Raw genomic sequence first — 19,125 nt, 5'->3', positions numbered from 1 at the left:
AGTTTCGCTGCTGCTGCTTGATATTATTTGTACTATTTATGTGCCTCACCAATTAGACTGTATTGATCAGTGAGGTAAATGTGACAAAGGCAAACTGCGCCAATCAGTCACAGAAATACACAACAAAAACACACTGCAGATTTCCTCTGCAGTGTGAAAATGTAAATTTGACTTAACAAACCCAGCATCGTTTGAGAGGAACACTGATGTAGAACTTCCCCCAAACCACCCAGGCTTTAGTCATTTGATCCAGTGTCATGATCACAGTGTCTGTTCACACTCTGAGAAAGGTGTTACTCATCATTTGTGATGGCGATCATTTGTAACACCGACTCATTTACACTTGTGCTTCCACCTTCACGAGCATGCATGACCTGCTATACCAGTGGAGCATGGTATATGGGCAACAGAGCAGGAGCGATGTGATCAAAGCCACAGCTGCGGCCCACTGCTGCATGCCAAATCACATGGGCCAGAGCACAGCACATGCTGGAACACATTAGGCAGGTGCAGGTTAATGACATCTGCACTCCAGACTATTCTATTGTATCTTATGTCTAACAATTTTCATACTTGTTGATCAATTCTATGTATTTCTGTAAGAAATAAGCGAAAATAATCTTTCATTTAACATTAATACAAGACTCCAGATTCAAGAATCCTCTGCTAATCCGTATACTTGCTAAAAATCTCTTCCATAGTCAAAGCCGAAACAGCCTGTTTTCAAGGACAGATGATCTATGCCTGGAAGTGCTTCCATGACAACTCCACTGATAATTAAATTCACTGAATTGGTGATAAAAAAAAAAGAAAAAAAAGTGCTGCACAGACCGCTGTTTGCAGCGAGATATAAAAGCTCTCTTACTATCACTCTTTTTCACGAGCAGATTCAGTGAACAACATACAAGGACAACTAAAATAAATGTCTCTATGGTCCTCTTTTAATAACATCAAGGAAGAGCAAACGTGCGTACATTCACAGTACATATGGTAGTTAATTAATCCGGAGCATTCAGGAAGATGAAGCACACTGAAACGAGATAGGACTTTCTATAGCTGTCAGAAAATGAAAACTGTGCTAACTAATTTTCTAAGACCAAGTTGACCTCCAGAGACAAGTATTTTCTCTCAACTGTCCATGACCCAAATCTGCACCGCTGCCTTCACTGTACGCTCCACCAAGGACAGTTTGGTATACACAGAGCAGGCTTGAATTTCTCTGTTGAGAGTCCAGCTTTCTGCTCGCAGCCAACTGTGCCTTTCATTCCTGCCAGATAACCCCACAGTCTCAATGCGGATCTCTGCTCCAATGGTTCAAGGTTTGCAACTGTCAGCTAAATCTCTCTGAGGACTGAACTGAACCCAGTCAATGTAATTCTATTAGAATATCTTATGATATATAAACCGTGTCTAAATTAACTTTTTACCCCCCAATCCAGAAACCTGGGTGAAAAATTTGAAAACCAGGTACTGCATTGGATTTTTGGAAAAAAAACAAAAACTTAAAAAACCCTGAATATCCCATAAATGTTTAATATTTAAAGAGAGATGTCATGTGACCAGAATGTGATGATGTCAATGGTGTGGATTTTTATTTTTAGCTGATTTTAGCTAATTTTGTAAATAAACACTACATCACATGATACTGGTATCGGTGGATGTAGCCGTTCCATAGTCGAAAACAAAGGGGACACATCTGCCTCTTTGGTCAGCCTTAAAGGGCAGGTATCTCCACTGAATACTCAGGACCCTAATACTTGCCTCCAGAGTGACTTACTGGTGTGCACCCATCTTGAACTCCATCAAACAGACCACTGCTTTCCTTCAGAGAACATTATGCGCTATTACCAAAGCCAAAATTAGCCAAAGCTCTTGTTTAGTATTCCCCAGTGTGGAAATTAACCAAATACTAAATTACTAATTTATTAAATTAAATTAAAGTTTTAGCCTAATACCAGTATCTTGTATTTAAGCTTTTTTTTGTTGTTGTGCTCTTTTGTAAGTTGTATCAGGAAAAGGCATCTGCCAAATAAATAAATGTAAAGTATGTTGCAGGAAATTAGAGTCAACCTAACAGGCAGTAGAACTGCATTGCCCTTTGAAAATCAAAAATCAAAACAAACACAGCATAAATATGAAATACATCTACATCTTGTGTCTGATATTGATTTAGAAATAATGGTTATGCCAGATACAGAGTTACTTTTTGTTCCCCCCTTCATCTGATACACGATAACAGGATATAACAGATTAATAATACAAAATGACAAATGACAACATTTCTTACACTAACATGTGTTTTACAATATGGTGTTTCTCACCAACCTGCATTTAGTGTCTGCGCGGCAGTGCACTACTTTGTTTGAAATAAAAATAATGTTTTAACTGAATATTCACAGAGAGTCATCACAAAAATGAAACTTTGTCAAATAAACATTAGTTGTAGTCAACAAAATGTGTAAGCTAACTAAATTTCGGCTAGTGTGGCCATTAAAAAAAGGACAAAGTTGATCTACCTCGAGTTGAACCCTTTGTGTTAGTCGTTAATAAAATGGATGCTCTGGTGTATTTTTGATGGTTTATTATTCCGGTGTAGATAATCAACAGCATTTTTTAAATTTTCAGTCAGACAAACATCTCACGGCTGAATGTGGTGCTGTAGGAATGAGTCTTTTGTTCACTCATTATTGGTTCTTGGGATAATGGATACATTCACTGTCTGCGAGTCCTGTGATTTTTACCACATGTTTCCATCTGGTCATGGCATGGTGCCAGCCCCGCCCCGCGGGTTCTCTGACCTTCGTCCCGATATTTTGAGTGCTTCAGAAGTCTTGGCTTGATTTGGAAGTGTCTAGCACATGCTCAATAGATCGAAAACGGTTCAATCAGTAAACACAGGCGGGAAAACTCTGGTTCAGAGATCAATCCAAGTGTGACTCATTGTGCTTTTGAAGGCACAAACTATTGTGCTTTGACTTTCATTGCCGCTTCTTTAACCTTCCATTACCTGTCATATTTGTTGATTGATGGAGTTTGACATGTTATTCTACAGATTCCAGTGACACCCTGCTGCTCTGATGTGTTGTCATAGATCCTTGTCTTTCTTGAGTACAAAGCTGTAAGGAATGTCTTGCTTTGCAAACAAAATGCTACCATTCCACCAGAAACAGTCTTACATGATGTGTGAAGGCCTTTTTTGATGTCAAGGCTTAGGAATGTAGGCTACATGCTTATTTGCAGGCTGCACACTTATCACATGCCTGGCGCACCTCTTTGCAGAGGGCACTATTTTCAATGTGAGGTGCCAGGCGAAGGATTATAGCTCAGAATGATTTTTCTTACAGATGTATTTCTGTGTGCACACACACACACACACATACACAGGCTTCTCACAAACCCTTTAATGCTACAATACAATGAGGCTCTGTTAGTAATGCAGCTTTAGATTTTTAAGCATGGAAACAGAGAGAGCTTTGTTGGTGATCACAGCCTCTTTAACTGTTTTGAGCTACGATCTACGACAGGATACATAGTTTTATTATATTATACTTGATGGGAGGATAGAGCGCAAGCCATTACATTTTGATTGTGAGCAGGTTTTATTCAGGTTGCTTTATTGCTTGCATTGTGAAGGAAAGTAAATATAGTCGAAACTCTTCTTTTTGAGTCCTGACATTCAATTAAAATGATTTACACTAGAGTTTGGACATTCAGAATCATAATCAAAATCTGCTATGACTGCACATATAAGGAAATTAACGTAATTTGTGTACTAAGACATAGAAACAAGGAGAAGGTAAACAGTGCGGAAGGATGAAATAAGTGTAGGAGGAGTTAAATACATTTACAGTTATGGTGAAGTGTTTCAGTAAATTGATGGAAAAAGAAATGTTGTAAAACTGTATTCAGTGCTGCTCAAAAAAAATAAAGAGAACACTGAAACAATGCATCCTAGATCTCAGTTAATGAAATATTCTGAAAAGTTTTATTCATTACATAGTGGAATGCGTTGAGAAATCAAAATCATTAACCCATGGAGGTCTGGACTCCTCATTTATCTATTATACACAATTATACCAAATTATGCACTGCTGCCACGGTCAACAAAATGATTATTATTATTCTGGTTCAGTGTCTTGGACACGTCTACATAATGGACTAGAGGAGGCCAGGATCAAACCAATCACATTCTAATCTGTTAACCTGCTTTAAACTGCTAGAATATAATCACTGAGTTGGCATTTGTGCTCAGTAAAAGACAGTCATGGATGATGGCATGGTCGGGGCACAGGTTTCCTGAGCTGTGGCTCCAGTGATTAGCATTAGTAATGTCGTGTAGAAAATATTCAGCTGCAGCGTCTCATGTTTAGCTGATGCTGAGCATCGGTTCAACAAACAAAAGCGCTGAGGGTGGTTCGTCGCATCAGCTGTAACTAATTAATTTCACGATAGGCCCAAATTAAACGTGTTTGTTGTTGGTTTGTGTGCTCTCTGCACACAGCTGTTGGTACTTGTCAAAGAGTTTGTGAAGAGAAGCACCATTGTACGACCTCAAGTGTTTCTGCACTTCCAACAAATCCAATGGAGCAAGACATTTCAGCATTAGCTTTGTGTCACTGTTGGGGATCCACACTGAATTTGTGTTATATTAAAGTTAATAAATGAGGCTTTGGGACGTTCAGGATTTGGAGCAAGACATTCTTCAAAGTAAAGTGTTTGAGATGAAGTACTACTGTGTGTGTACTCCTGTGTGGATGTTGTGAGGACATAACTTTAAAGGTTAAAAACTGCTTTTAGGGTTCGGCCTTTATTTTGATAAGGGTCAGGGTAAGGGGCGAGGGAGCGTGTGTATGTCCATTGTGAAATCAACATTTTCAAACAGCCAAAAAATTGACTACTGTGGCATAATTTGGCCTTAGCTGGCGTGTGAATTGCAGGTAACATTGCATAGCAAAAGCAAAGTGGGTCTTCAGTGTTTGAAGTTTGTGGAAGGCTGAGTCGCTCTGTGTTGTACCCTTTTTACATAATCCATGGTTTTGACCGGCATGCCTGACATCACTGACCTTGTCAAGACCAGTAGTCCTATATGTGTATATGTATATATATATATATATATATATATATATATATATATATATATATATACACAGTAGATGTGTCCTATATTATTAAAGCCTTTGATTACTTACCTGTGTAGTGTGTGTATTGTGTAGTGTCAGAAAATGCCAACACATGTGCCGCTTGAGTTTTTCTCACTGATTTATCTCAGCACACCTGGTATCTCACATTAGTTATCCTCACGTGGCCGATCAGCTGTGCAGTAATGAGCCGAGCTGTTATTTGTCTGTGAAGTTTTTCATCCGATGAATATCAAATCATTCTACTCGGAAGAAAAAAGATAAAGTATGTGAAACCGGGGGTTTTGTTGTAGTGTGTGTGTGTGTGTGTGTGTCATCTTCTCCTTCACTCTACCCTTTACCTGTGTGTGTGTGTGTGTGTGTGTGTGTGTTCCAGCTTTCTCCAGAGCCTCCAAAATTGCCACATTAAATTTAACAGGCTTGGTGGCACACAAGCTCAGAGTAATTTATTTTGGCCAATCAGCCGAGTAAATCTGATTGGAGGCCTCTGAAGCATCTTTAACTGTCTTTATCACCAATGTCAGCGTTCCTCTGTACAGCTTTGCCTTATCCATATTGGCAGATTCCACGTTTAGTTGACAGTCTTTTCAGAAAAGCCTTCCTCAAGGTTGCTTTTGGCAAACAGTAATGTGCGCAAGGAGTGTGCTGAGTGAGTCTGAACCCCGCTCGTGTGCTTACTCTCCTCTTCACTCCGTCTTGCTTTCTCTGGTGGATCTCATGAAGTTTGGTCTTGTTTCGAAGCGTGACAGATTCCAGCATTCTGCAGTTCCACTTGTTCAAAATGGATTAATGTGGATTTGTTTGTAAGTATTTAATGCACCTCTGCATAGTACTGCACTACAAAACCCTTCCATACAAAAGAAGTAGATGCATACAAAAGTAAGAAATGAGTTAAAATGCAGCACATTATGCAAAAAACAGCACTTTTATTTTTACGTCTTTGCATGCATATGCAGCACATCCTTGTACTGAATTTACCCGCAGTGCTTCACTCTGTAGTGCATATGCATGCAGACTAAGCCCACCTATCCTGTCTCATTTAACTTAAATACTCTCTGAACTCGTGCTCATGTGTGCATACATATCAGCCTGGTGCATATGCTTCTCTGCACTCCGCTGCATGCACACAAGTCTCAAGTCTCTGAAAGAGAGCTTTGGAATCAGAAATTAATTGCCAAACAATGCATAGCTCCCATCCATTACGGTTCTCATCATGTCAGATGATATCAAAGCATTACCGGATGTCTGGCTGCATAATTTACTGCACCACCCACTCAACCCCCCGTCCACATCCCAGTTGTGTGCTCTATGATGGACACTAAAAGTCTCCATTAAATGACAGCACCTCTATCATCATTTTCTTTTCAAGCCATTCTCCTCAGCACAGAAGGACATGTACTTTTGCAGGGTGTAAACTGGGGGGGGGTGGGCAAAATATTGATTTGGTCATTTGGTATCGTCCTTCAAATATCGATATTTTAATTAATAAATGAAGGCGCTCTAAAGTAAACAGTCCCCGCCAGTTTCATAGTGTTGACGTCTCTTTGCGGCAGCGCTGCTCAAATGAATGAGCAACTTTTAACTTTTCACAAACATTTTGTTTTAGACAAATATCGAGATTATCGCTACATGATCATCTTGGCAACATATCGATTATCACAGAATTGTATTGTGATATTATTGGTAGTATATCGTGAGTTACCCTGTAATTCCCACCCCGAGTGCAAACAGTAGACAACATTGGGATCAAACAGATTTTGAACCTCAGTCGATTTATGATAAATGAGTCATATTTCTGTATTTCTAATCCACATTACAAGATTAGTCTTTTGGAGAAAGGAATATTCCTGTTGAACTGGGGTTGTCAATGAAAAATATGAATCCACCACTTTTGTGTAACTTTCATGATATTTTGTGACACCAGGCGTCTTGACAGAGAGGAAATACTCCACTTGAGTACCATTTTTATTTCTGTGCAGTAATAAAACTAAATCCAGCAGTCAGTCAGTTTAGCATAGCATAAGAACTATTAACACAAGGATATGGATAGAGGGGTTTTGCTTGGAGATAAAAACGGTGAATGCTAAAATGATACCCTCACTTTTTGCACTGAACAATATAGCATCATAATTGTATTTTTAAATCATAATATGATACTGTAACATTTAAACCTCACTTAACATTAAACAGTTTCAATGCAGCAAGGCACTATAACTGATTACTGTCAACGCTGGTGTTAGTAGTGCTGTCTAAAAGGGTTAAAGGTTAATTCTAATTATCAGGAACATCAACAACAGCTGTAGTATAGATAATGATAATGATCTCCCAGCTTCCATCTAAGAGAAAGGGAAGCGGCATCCTAACTTCAATAAGCCAAATAAAAGAAGTGAAAAGTTCTTGTTTATTCTTAGACACCCATTAGCAGCCATGATAATGGCTTTGGGCTTTAAGTACACTTAAGTCTAAAAATACACATCCTGGCTCCCAGAAATCCTATTTTAAGCGGGGGAGTGAGAAGTAAATGGCTGACATCACAGACTGTCCAACATTGCCTACAGTCTGAAAGTGCTTCCTGAAGATGTAACCATGCATAAAGGTCCATATACTAAAATTAGGAGGACTGTGGGTTCAGCTGGAGGAGTCATTATGCCATTATTTAATTTTTATCTCTGAAAGCCCTCTCCACCTCTTTTGATCTCAAGTCTGCAGACATTTCTCAGAGTCGGTGAACCTTCTCTCTGTGTGGAAATGGCAAGTCATATGAACCGGTTTCATTTCATAACAGCATCGCAGGTTTTTTTTTTTTTTGTTTTTTCTCCTCCTGGTTTGAAGTAGAGTGGGCTTATCTAATGGTGGAAGCCACGAGCCCTGGGATTCAGGGAGAGAAGCTAATTAGTTTGAAACGAAAGCTTTGAAATGAAGCACAAAGCCCCGTGTGTGGTGGAAACAGACTTCATGCATTTGGTGAGGGGGATTTTGTGTAATAGAAGTGGAGCGTGAATGATGAGTCGAGCTGCTGTTTCAATGAGAGGAAGTTGGTGTGCCCACAAAAGTTAGCTTCTTTTTTCTTTTTTTTTTGGAATAAAAAGGTTGCTTGTGTCGGTGCGAGACATTCTTGAGGCCGACTTTGAGATGTCAACATTTTTATCAAATTAGTTTTAAGAGTGCAACAAACATAATAATTATGAAAAATCAATTGCCTATGTATTAAACAAGAAAAGTTTATCCATTGCCAGTCATATCTTTCTTCTAAAGTTCCCCCCCCCCGCCCACACAGTCCTAGTTATAAAACCTTCAGCAAAAATGCTTGAGACATTCAAGTCCTCCTGTAAGGTCACTCACAAGTCCCTTGGAGCATACCAAATACTTGCTCACCTCATTTGTGCTCTTGAGCTAAGTTTTACACTCTCTTCGTCCATTTGGACAGAATGGGAAAGTTAGCAAAGCAAAACAAAATGCCCTTGTGTTGTCTCCAAGGCGATAATGCCTAAATACTGTGACTGCTGTTGGCCACTGGCTTTTCCTCTTTTTTTTTCTTAACTTTCTTTATCTTGCCCATCTCATGGAAAAGATATACAAGTTTGCTCAAGGACACTTCCTTCTCTTTCCACTCCTGCTCTGTGTCTCGTGTGTGTGTGTGTGTGTGTGTGTGTGTGTGCAGCATATTTAACATGCTGCGTGTGGACTGAAGATTCAGGAAAATAATTTAACTGTGGACTCAACGGGATCATTTGGAAGACTGGAATTACATTCCAGACATGGCTCCCAGTGACTCTGAATTAACCTCCTGCTGGGATGACGATATCCTCAAGCCATATTCCCCCCCAATGTCTTATTACCATCAGTGCTGAAGAAGGTGATATGATAGCTTTATTTAAAAGAGATGGGTGAACAGGAGACAGGCAATGATAGTTCATTATTGACTTGGTAAGATAATGGAATTCAAAGGAAGTAACTTTTGAGAGAAAGAAAAGGCATAGCCTATATATATATATATATATACATATATAATAAGACATATATATGTATACATAGATTATTTTTGCTTATTAAGTTGTGTATTTAAAGCCTATATATGTGATTGTATTATGCTCCTACCACTGTTTGATTCTTTGTTTTCAGTGGTGCATTTCCAGCCATTTTGACATTGCTTTAATATTCAGTAGTTCATTTCACCCCGTGTGAGATACTTTATGTTCCCCGATGGCACCGACTCAGAAACTATAACTATGAGCCGGACAATACGATGCGTGCACTGCGTTAGTCAAATTACCTAAAAATGTCTCTAAAGTACCCATATTAAAAATAATATTGAGCCATTATTCTATAGTTACCAACTTTGGCCACAGTTGCTACTAAAAAAAAAGAAAAGACCCTAAAAATTGTGCTGACTCATTGTTGAGCAGTGGAATGGGTCCAGCGGGAATATATCATGTATGGTGTGGTGTTCTTATTTTTTAACAGTAGTTTCTGACCTGCTTAAATGTAGTATTCGCAGAAGTATAAGTGAACAAATGATCTCAGAAATAGGAGCACACAGCAAAATCTGTTTGCTAATGTTAACTCAACATTAGTCAACATACGCTATTTGCAGTGCTTCTTTTCTTACATATGAGGAAGAAAATCACTAAAGAATAACTTTGCACTGAAATGCTTTACAGCCTAATATCCAACCGTATGTCAGTGGTCCATATTAGTATGCTTATTGCACAGTTTACTTACTTACATCTATCTGGATTCTTTTAGGGCAGTGAAAGAAAACAAACTCCCTCAGCAGAAATCTGTCATGATCAGAATCACACTCTGGATCAGCCATTCTTACAATAATTCATTTTATACTAAAAGGCCTATCTGCTCATCTTTTCCAGCCACCTGCTTATCGGGGCCTGTGCACAGTCACCTTTACTGCCCTCAATATAAGCAATGAATTTCCATGATCAGATTTCCATGAGGTAAACAAATGGTATATTTTACTGGATGTAGTTTAAACTACAAGTGATGCTGCTTGGCTTCAAAAGGGGGAGTTAGTATTACATATACTGCCTATTTAGAATTATCACTTCTACTGGAATATCGGTGTACAAAAACAAAGTTCTTCATTAATAATCACATTAATACACTGGTGCCCTTGGATATTTTCTCCTTCCTGTTTCCATGCTCACTGCAGTTGAAGGATGTAGTGGGCGGCCACATGGTGCAGATTGATGATGATATCCAATGCTGGTTTTGGAATGCAAATGATGATGTTGTCTTGATGGCTGGTGGAAATGTTAAATATCTATTTGAGGATTTGTGTTGTTTTTTTTACAGCCTCAGTGATGGGCGGCAGTGTCAGTTTATGTTAGTTGATGAGGGACTGTGAATAAATATTTGACTTCCAGTGAGTGTGTGTGTGTGTGTGTGCGTGCATATGAATATACTTTTGTGTAATCTTATTCAAGTGTTTGCATCTGTGAACACCTGAATTATAGCTTCTTTCTTGAGCTATTTGTTTCCACTTCACATTTAATGTTGTCTCTGTGAGAGAAAATGATCCAGCCTGCATTACCAGCTAGTTTGGAGGAAGACAGGCTGTTTATCTTCACATTACGGTGCAATGAGATTTCTGGGTTGTTGGGGTTTTTTTCTTTTTTTTCTGTAGCTTCACTTCACTGATGAAGTGTCTCCACAGGTGTGTCCAAGATACCTGCAGGTCTGAAAAACAAACTCTTTTCGTTCACGAAAGAAAACAAATAATCAATCAGTCTGGAGCTCTTGCGGCGGCGGCATTTTATTTGATCACCCTTGCTATCATTGAATGCCGTTAAGCATTAAATACATTGATTGCTGATGCTCACGCGGTTTGTGTTATAACAGCCTCCAGGGGTTTGTGCCATTTGCAAACACTGGCACTCACTGAGGCCGTCTCATTTTTGTAAAAGCCCTGCATGTGTTTGTTGAACTTACTCTCATGGGAATTTTGTTTTTCTAAATTCTGTGCAAGTGATGAACAATCCATTGTTTTTAATCAAAATCGATATTTGAAACTATGTAATTTACAAATTGCGAAGGCTGCAATATAATCCTTCTATTTTTGATTGTTCTGTGTTCTTACCTAATTAGAAAGAAAAAAGACATTTGGCAGACGCTGTGATTCTAAGTGACTTACAAGTGACATACCCGGGGACACATCGACATGTAGACTAGTGGAGCCAGGGGTCGAATCCAAGACCCGCTCTACCGCTGATCCACCACAGCCCCATAATATCTGAGAACAGTAGTTGAGTGCTCCATCTTGTCGTAAATCTGCATGAGTTATAGTGCAGTGTGTCAGAAATATTACATATGGATATTTAGATACACAAGCTATTTACTGCCGTCCATGACATATAAAGGACTCTCTTCAGGAAAAAAATGGCAATGAAAATTAAAAATACCAGATGTAAAATTGAGTTGCAAAGTTGCATGTTGCAGCTTAACATCACCCAAGTGTGTGTGTAGCCTTCATTTAGCAACAGAAGTCAAAAGATGTTTAGTTTGTCGATCATAGTCTATTGTAAAAACATGATGGTCCAAAACTCTGGGAAAATGAAAAACAACAATTCCTACAGTGAGGTGTCTGTACACTTATACATACATTACATAAGTTGTAATATAGTATGATATATCTAAAATGACCCTCTGTGGCCACATATTAGTAAAAGGCTGACCACTAAATCAGTTTGTGGACTTTCTTTTCCAATCATAGACACAAGAAGAGAATTTGGACAGGATGGAGGAGCAGGTTGGATAATTGACGACAGGGTACATGGGTGAAGAAGAAAAGGATAAGTGAGGGGGCATGTCAGAGTGTGTGTGTGTTGGTGTTGTGATTTCCCTTCTCCTCAACAGCTTAGGTAAACAGTGTCATTATCAAGCGCCTCCTGCAGTGCAACCACATGGAGGACTTTCAACCAGGAAATGGACATTCCAATTTGTCCCGACTGACCCAGAAATAGTTTGGAGCAACAACACCCATCTATTGACTTGCAGAGACGGCCTCGTCAACGGCTACATTTAGACTGCACAGCTGGAAGTGTCTGCCTGCGTCCGCGTTTGTGTGTGTGTTAGCACAGCCAGAGAAGGACGCCCCACAATGCACGCTTATCCCTGTCACACCTGCCACTTTAATCGGTCATCTTTGAAATATCTTCTCCTTAAATGACACATTGAATGTAAGGAAGAATAGATGCCTTTTGTGTAAGCTCTGTCTTTTATTCCCCAGCACCATGGTAAATTTCCCTCTCAGACATAAATGAATAGTGACTGAAAAAAACAAATCCAAAAAGACATTTACCTTCGATCTTCTTTTTACTTATATGTCACTGAATTTTCTTTCAGAAACCTCCTCCTCTGTCATGGTATACATGGACACAACGACCACAACAGCGAGGACCACCACTCGACCTACCACAGTTACCATGACAACCACTGCAGCCAGGACGACAACCACCAAGATGCCTGCCACAACAGCTGCGGTGGCTCAGTGGCCGAGGACGACGACGACAGTGGTGGCCCCAGTCCAGACGCTCGTAGAGGGTTTGGTCCCCGAAGACGAAGACAGAGCGCCGCCCTCCTCCAAGCTTCCCAACATCAGGGTGGAGTACTGCAATCCACTGGTGATGATGGACATCTCTTGGCCGAAGACCAAGCAGGGTGTAGTGGCCAAGATGCTCTGTCCACCTGGAACCATAGGTAATGTTGTTTATTCCTCAGAGACAGGGGCATCTATGCACCTGTATGTCCATTGTTTTCTTTTAGCTCCTCATCAAGGTCTGAAATGTACTGTATTTGCTGCAAAAATAATAGCTTAAACCTTTTCGTTAACAATTAACTGTTCATTTGACCTGTTTAAAATAGTTTATCCTACACAATATGTGTCTACCTGTGCAATGAGAAACATAAATTGTCAAACATTTTGCAGGACTTAACTACTTTGGCCAAAACTACAAAAAAATCTATCTGTAGATATCAGATCTGTATGTATCAGATAGATATGCATATATGGCATTTGTTCATTCTCTCACTCTTTGAGGATTTTATTAGTTTCGTTTGGAGCCGCGGTCCACCGTGATTGTCTTTGCCTTGATGTGGGTCGCTGGTGTGTGTTTTCTTTATGTTTAACTCACTCAGCAGAACATGTTCACTTGGCTCCTGTCCTCCCTCCTCAGTCTTTATCCCTGACTCACTGATGCGACGTTAAAGATTAGCTTTAAATCTCTACGGAGGCTGGTGACCTGTTGACCATACACTGATTTTTGCCTCCTGTCCCTCATCATAAGCTTGCTTTATTTAATTAGTGGCCTCACAAACTGCATTTTTCTTTTATTGAAGAGGATCTTTTTTTGTTTTCCCTTCAAAGTATGTTATTATTGAAACGCTAACGTGCATTAAGATAAAGTTGGCTGCTTCAGATATAAAAGCTTTTCATCAGAAAGGGTGTCAGTGCTGATCTCAGGGAGCAGATCATATTACAGTGTCATGAGATTTGACCACTGAACATAGGGAAGGAAATGATAAAGGTTGAAGATCATGCTGAATTTTTTGAATCAAAAGATGAATTCAAGTTAAAAGCTGCACTTTTGGTGATTTGGTTGTTGTTAGTGTTGTTTCTGTCTGTCTTGTCATAAATGATTAATTTCCTGCAGCTTCGGAACAACAACAAGACAAGATCTAAACCATAGTTATTCTGAGAAATACAAAGCGATTCATGTGGGACATGCTGTTGCCTAAATAAACTAGTCAGTGGTGAAAATGTGTTATTATAAACTTTTAAAAAGAAGTATCACATGTATGGAGGATTTTCTGAAACTTATTTTTGTCGTCAGAGGAGTCTTCTTACACCAGAAAGTGACATCATATCCTGAAATCCATCCCAAAGCGTGAAAAAAGTTGGTTATTTCATCAGTCAGCATACAGTCTCTCACACACACACACGTACAGGCTTCATTAATGGGCAAGACCCCAGCTCCCATCGAGACCTCACTAACAGGCGTCATATGGCAAGATAAGACAAACTCATCCCCCACCTCCTCTTGGTGCCGTCTTCAAAGCCATCGCTCTTCTGACGACACTGCCAAGCAGAACACGGCTGTGTGAGCTTCCTCTGCCACTCTTTGAAAGTTCCTCGAGCTCCCCTTCCATCTCCCTCACTGCTCCCGCTGTCACTCCGTCTCCCCCCTGCACCCCCATCCGACTCCCCGCTCTCCTCTCCCGCTCCCTTTCATGCTCCTTCTCCTGCCTCTCAATATAGGAGGAAATGCAGAGTCCCTTATCTTATAAACCCATCACACATAAGGCTGTCTAAGGTGGACTGGGGAAGGAAATTATATGTCAATCAAAATTTATATCTGTTAATGCTGCTCGTCTCACCCTCCAGTGCACCCTCCCTCTGAGTAAAAGCAAGGGCAATTTAATGTCAGTGTGAAGCCCTGTTGATGTCAGCTCTGAAAATATAGACGTCATTTGAGGTTCACCGGAGAGCAAGTCACTGTATTTTAATACTGCATTTATTGTTTATCTTTATTCATTAGGATTATGTGATATGTTAGGCATGGGTGGAGATTGTCAACATATGTTGGACATACTCTTTAGTGTTGCTCAGGTAAATGGTATGTCCAATAGAGTCGCTTGTCAAATCCCACATCTGTCAGCAGAGACAGTCTTCTCAGATTTGCATAATTGACTCATTGCTATGGCAGATTTAATTGGCATCTATTTTGGCGTGTTTTCTGTCACATGCCATGGGTTGAACTGTCATATTCAAGCACTGTCTGACTTTTAATGATTAAATGCAGACACTGTCTGGGCGAGCTCAGCTGAAGCCACTTCATTCCAGCCAGCGTAAGATAAAAACCTACCATTTAGATCATTTTTCATCCATTAATTTGGTCTGGAAATAAGAAAAGTACTTACAGTAAAAGTCGTCGTTAGTTGACAAGGTTGACAGCGTTGCGTAGTCTATCACCTGATGATGGAGGATGATGGAGGATGACGAGAGGATGAAAATGTGATGAATGAATTTGAGTTCACGCACATTGACACACATGCTATAAAACACATAGGACTGCAACTTTAGTTCACTTAGAGTTTTTTATACATTTTTTGCTCAGTAACTAACTGTCGTCTCTCTCCAGGCGTGGCCTCATACATGTGCCTGGGCCCAGAGGGATACTGGGACCCCCAGGGACCTGACTTCAGCAACTGCACATCCCCGTGGGTCAACCTCATCAGCCAGAAGGTACCAAGCTGCATGACATAACAAGCAGAATACAGTATGTGTTAAAGTAACATCACAGTTGGTTTGGCTAGGAATCTCTTTCTTTTTGAAATACAAGCACTGGAATGAACGTCTGGTTACAAGTAGAAAATGTGTGTGTCAAAGTAATACTTCACATTTTGCTTTGTATTACTAGAATAAGGGTAGTATTTTTGAAAAAAATTCCTTTCCAACCTCAGTTTCTCCTGAGTTGAGAAATATCTTCATTCTTTTCTTTGTTACGTGTCCACCAGTGACACTTGTTCCTGTTAGCATAACTGTTAGCAAAGATGGCGTACGCGGTTTACATTCTGGGAATAAGGTCCCGTCCCCCTACCAGTGGGTCTAAAAAGGGTCACAGTTTCAAGCCTCGGACCGAGGGTCACTGGTGGGCACGTAACAAAAAAGTTGGGAAGCACCATTTTTCAAAAATACTACCCCTATTCTCGTAATACAAAGCTGAATGCAAATCGGTGAAGTATTCCTTTAAGTATTTCAGGCCAGAGAGAGAGGGGAAGAGAAAAAGATTGGCCTTTAGTTATGGCCTTAAAACTCACCACTGTGTTGTCAGATCAGCACATCACCTCCGCTCTCTCTCACTCTCTCCTCCGTGACTCGCGGCGATATTTCTGCTCGGCTGTAATGCGTTCACTGATGCTCGTAAAATCCGCTCGCTCGCTCTCCTCACAGCGTTCGCACACATTGTCCCGTCTCTAATATTGGTCGGGACAATCTGGCGTTCTCCAAATATTGGTGAGGACATGTCCGCAAACCTACGCCCTTGACTGGAATACCTAAAACGACTGTGTTAAGTGTTTGACATTGATTTCAAGACAGAGTTTGAAATCAGACCTGTTACAATTTCAAATAAGGGAGCGCACGATATATTGCCTGTATTCAGATGACATCTGTTTTTGTGGCTTCCTCCTTTTGCTCTTTGTCTCTTTTTAATTGGTCAATTAACGTCATTGATTAGCCTGAGGCTTTACTCAGTAGAAGGTTTACATTTTCTCTGTATGTGTGTGTGCAGAGAGAAAATAAAAGGTCTAATAGAGTCCTGGGCCGCTAATCTAAAGCATGATCCTCACGAACCTTCCTGTGTTTAAATCTTTAAATCCTCAAACCAATCAAATCTAAAGAGGAGGCACTTACTGAGGATTGAGCATTGGGTTTATTACAAGTTATGAATTGCAGCTAATGTTGAAAATTGTCTCATTTAAAGTCGTAGGACCCCGAGGCATCATGCTATAACGCTTATGATCTACTCCGTGGAATAAAGCTGGGCCCATTTAACAAATGGCACTTTGTGGATATGGATGTAAAATGGCTGTTGGGGAAGAGAATAAAAGGGAGGGAAATTATCAGGTGCATATCTGGGCAGTGCAGGGTAATTTGTAACAACATGCAACAAACCTCCACTACAGGCTGTTGTTTTGGGAGAAATTAACTCCACCATTCTTTTTGAATTTGCTAGAGGCTCTTTTGCGTTCTACATGCTGTGCATGAATTCATCAGTAAGAGAGATTCTAATCTAGAATATTTCCAGTTAATATCTACGGAAAGATGTGAAATGCAAGACGTGTCATCCATTGTCTTTTCTGTGCCCGTGCTCATTACCAGATGGTTTGTCTGACAAAATGAAAGGAAATGACATCAGATAAGCACAACAGAAAAAAGGAGTAGAGTTATTTACCCTGCATTCACAGCTCTCCTCATTAAGAAACAAGAGCAGGGAGGGGAAAGAGAAAAACATCTTCCAAAACATCATCCTTCTTACACACACCTCACTGTGGACTCGTTTAAGCGGTATCATTAGCTTCATTAACAGATAAAGATAGCAGGTGATGCCAGGGTGGAGCATCAGGATGAGCCTGTTAATGTTGTGTCACTGTGTTTTAAAGCTTATCTAACTGCACCTAATATGTTACTTAAAACAAGTTCTCTTTTTTTTGAACGTTTGAACACCACATGTATGCACCGTTTAGACCTAAGTTGTGCTGTGCATTTAACCCTATACTGAATTTACATTTACATTATTTGCTGATCAGAACCAAGTGCTAAGGGTTTTATATTTTTCCACTTATGGTTACGGCAGAGATATGGCAAAGATTCTACATGTTGAAATATTTCTATTCTATTCTATTATTTTCAAAGAACTGTACTAAAATACAGAATATGTACTGAAAACAGTGAGTTATTAAGTTCCTCTTTCAGATAAAGATATTTAAATGGCTGGCAAGTAGAAGCCCCAAAATTAAAGGCATCTTGAAATGGCTGTCAGCAAGGGACTCTTCACATTATTAGCACCCTGCTATGTACAGATAAACACAGTCATTTGAAAACCAGGGCAAAGAACTGTGCCAACTGTGTGAACAAAGAAGTTTGAGCAAACCTTTCAGGGTTTGTGGTGGTGAGTCTCATTATCCAGTATAAAAGATGGCTCCATAGCTTACAAGTTGGATCTCAAGAAGTTTCTCTTGCAAAAAAATGATAGCAAGAGAGACTTTTCCTGCTATTGTCAGTAAGATTACATAAGAAAAAAATGACTCGAGGTTCAAAAAACTGACCCCATTCACTAAACCCCATGCAGCCCCTAGTTACTGTTGCTAAGTGGTTCATTTGTAAAGCTGGGGGTTTTGTAACACAGAGGCTGCTGTTCTGACGGGTCAGCTTCACTACAAAGTCACAGTACACACCAAAAAGCCCACAGTGCCTGGACCACACTGGACAATGTCTCGGTGCGGGCTGTTAAATTAAAACTGGTATATGCTGCAGGAGCCCAGGGTTTCATTTGTTCTGCAGCAGCGTCCTTTGTACAGACTCCAGCAGGACAAGTCTCCTCCAACTTCAAATGAAAGTGACTGAAAGGCCACAGAAACTGCCCGACTGGTGCCCCACACCTTCAAAAGATACTCCTATCTCACTTCCCGCCTCGACAGGAGCAGGTCAAACAATGTGTGATGGTGTCTCCCAGTGAGATGACAAAAGTATATGGAGGCGATAGGCAAGGAATGTTCTGTGACAACCCACTGGAACTGTGGAGGGCAAGAGAAGCCATTCATCCACTCATTGTCCTGGCATTACATGACTGCAGCTCTGTGGGGGCAATTTGTTTCCATGCTGTTGATGCAGAGAATTTAAAGTTTTGTTGTGGATCCAGCAGTGATAATGGATTCATGATATGATAAATCATTTGATGTAATGCATTTTTTAATAATATAATATAATATAATATAATATAATATAATATAATATAATATAATATAATATAATATTCTTACAGATGAAGGCTAAGTCTGTGTTTAATAGTCAGCTCATTAGTCAATGACCCTTCGACCTTTGCAGCGTTGTAGTTCACATGCTACATTTCCACAAATGTGGTCGTGTTTGGGATGTAAATGGAAGTTAGAAAACACGCCTGCAAAATGAAATGAAGCAAACTCTTGGAAGTAATCGTTGCATATTTTTTTGTTTTTCAACAAATCCCAAGTTCAAGAAAATAACATATAAGCCTCCAAACATGAGAAAAAACCCTGAATATCAGAGTGCATGCGTCCTCTGTGTACCACATACACCGCCTCCCTCACGCTGCAGTGCTCCCCCATTAGTTTCATAAAGGTCTAAGGCTACCTGGGGAAATTCCCTCAATAGTTGATTTTATAATTGCTTCCGGGTACAATATTGGCCCCAGTGTACAGTCAGCATCTCACC

General features: G+C 40.0%; 1 protein-coding gene and 1 long non-coding RNA gene across 27 annotated transcripts in view; one reads left to right on the top strand and one right to left on the bottom strand.

Annotated features, from left to right (window-relative positions):
* Positions 1 to 19,125, top strand: part of LOC122765983 (adhesion G protein-coupled receptor L3-like) — a 196,362-nt gene that overhangs the window by 119,123 nt on the left and 58,114 nt on the right. For all 26 annotated transcript variants that reach the window (XM_044020513.1, XM_044020538.1, XM_044020516.1 and 23 more), the window contains 2 exons: positions 12,498 to 12,851; positions 15,293 to 15,396. In XM_044020513.1, the coding sequence (XP_043876448.1) occupies positions 12,498 to 12,851; positions 15,293 to 15,396 (458 nt within the window). The remainder of the gene's footprint in view (positions 1 to 12,497; positions 12,852 to 15,292; positions 15,397 to 19,125) is intronic.
* LOC122765984 lies at positions 12,638 to 18,354 on the bottom strand. Its single transcript, XR_006360030.1, has 4 exons — positions 17,807 to 18,354; positions 15,972 to 16,741; positions 15,072 to 15,404; positions 12,638 to 12,839 (listed from the first exon to the last, which is right to left on the bottom strand). It is a non-coding gene; the product is annotated as an uncharacterized LOC122765984 (long non-coding RNA).

The sequence above is a fragment of the Solea senegalensis genome, linkage group LG3, assembly GCF_019176455.1.
Source record: "Solea senegalensis isolate Sse05_10M linkage group LG3, IFAPA_SoseM_1, whole genome shotgun sequence".
Lineage (NCBI taxonomy): Eukaryota > Metazoa > Chordata > Actinopteri > Pleuronectiformes > Soleidae > Solea > Solea senegalensis.
The sequence above is the reverse complement of the archived record's forward strand: the minus strand, read 5'-3'. Positions and strand labels throughout refer to the sequence as shown.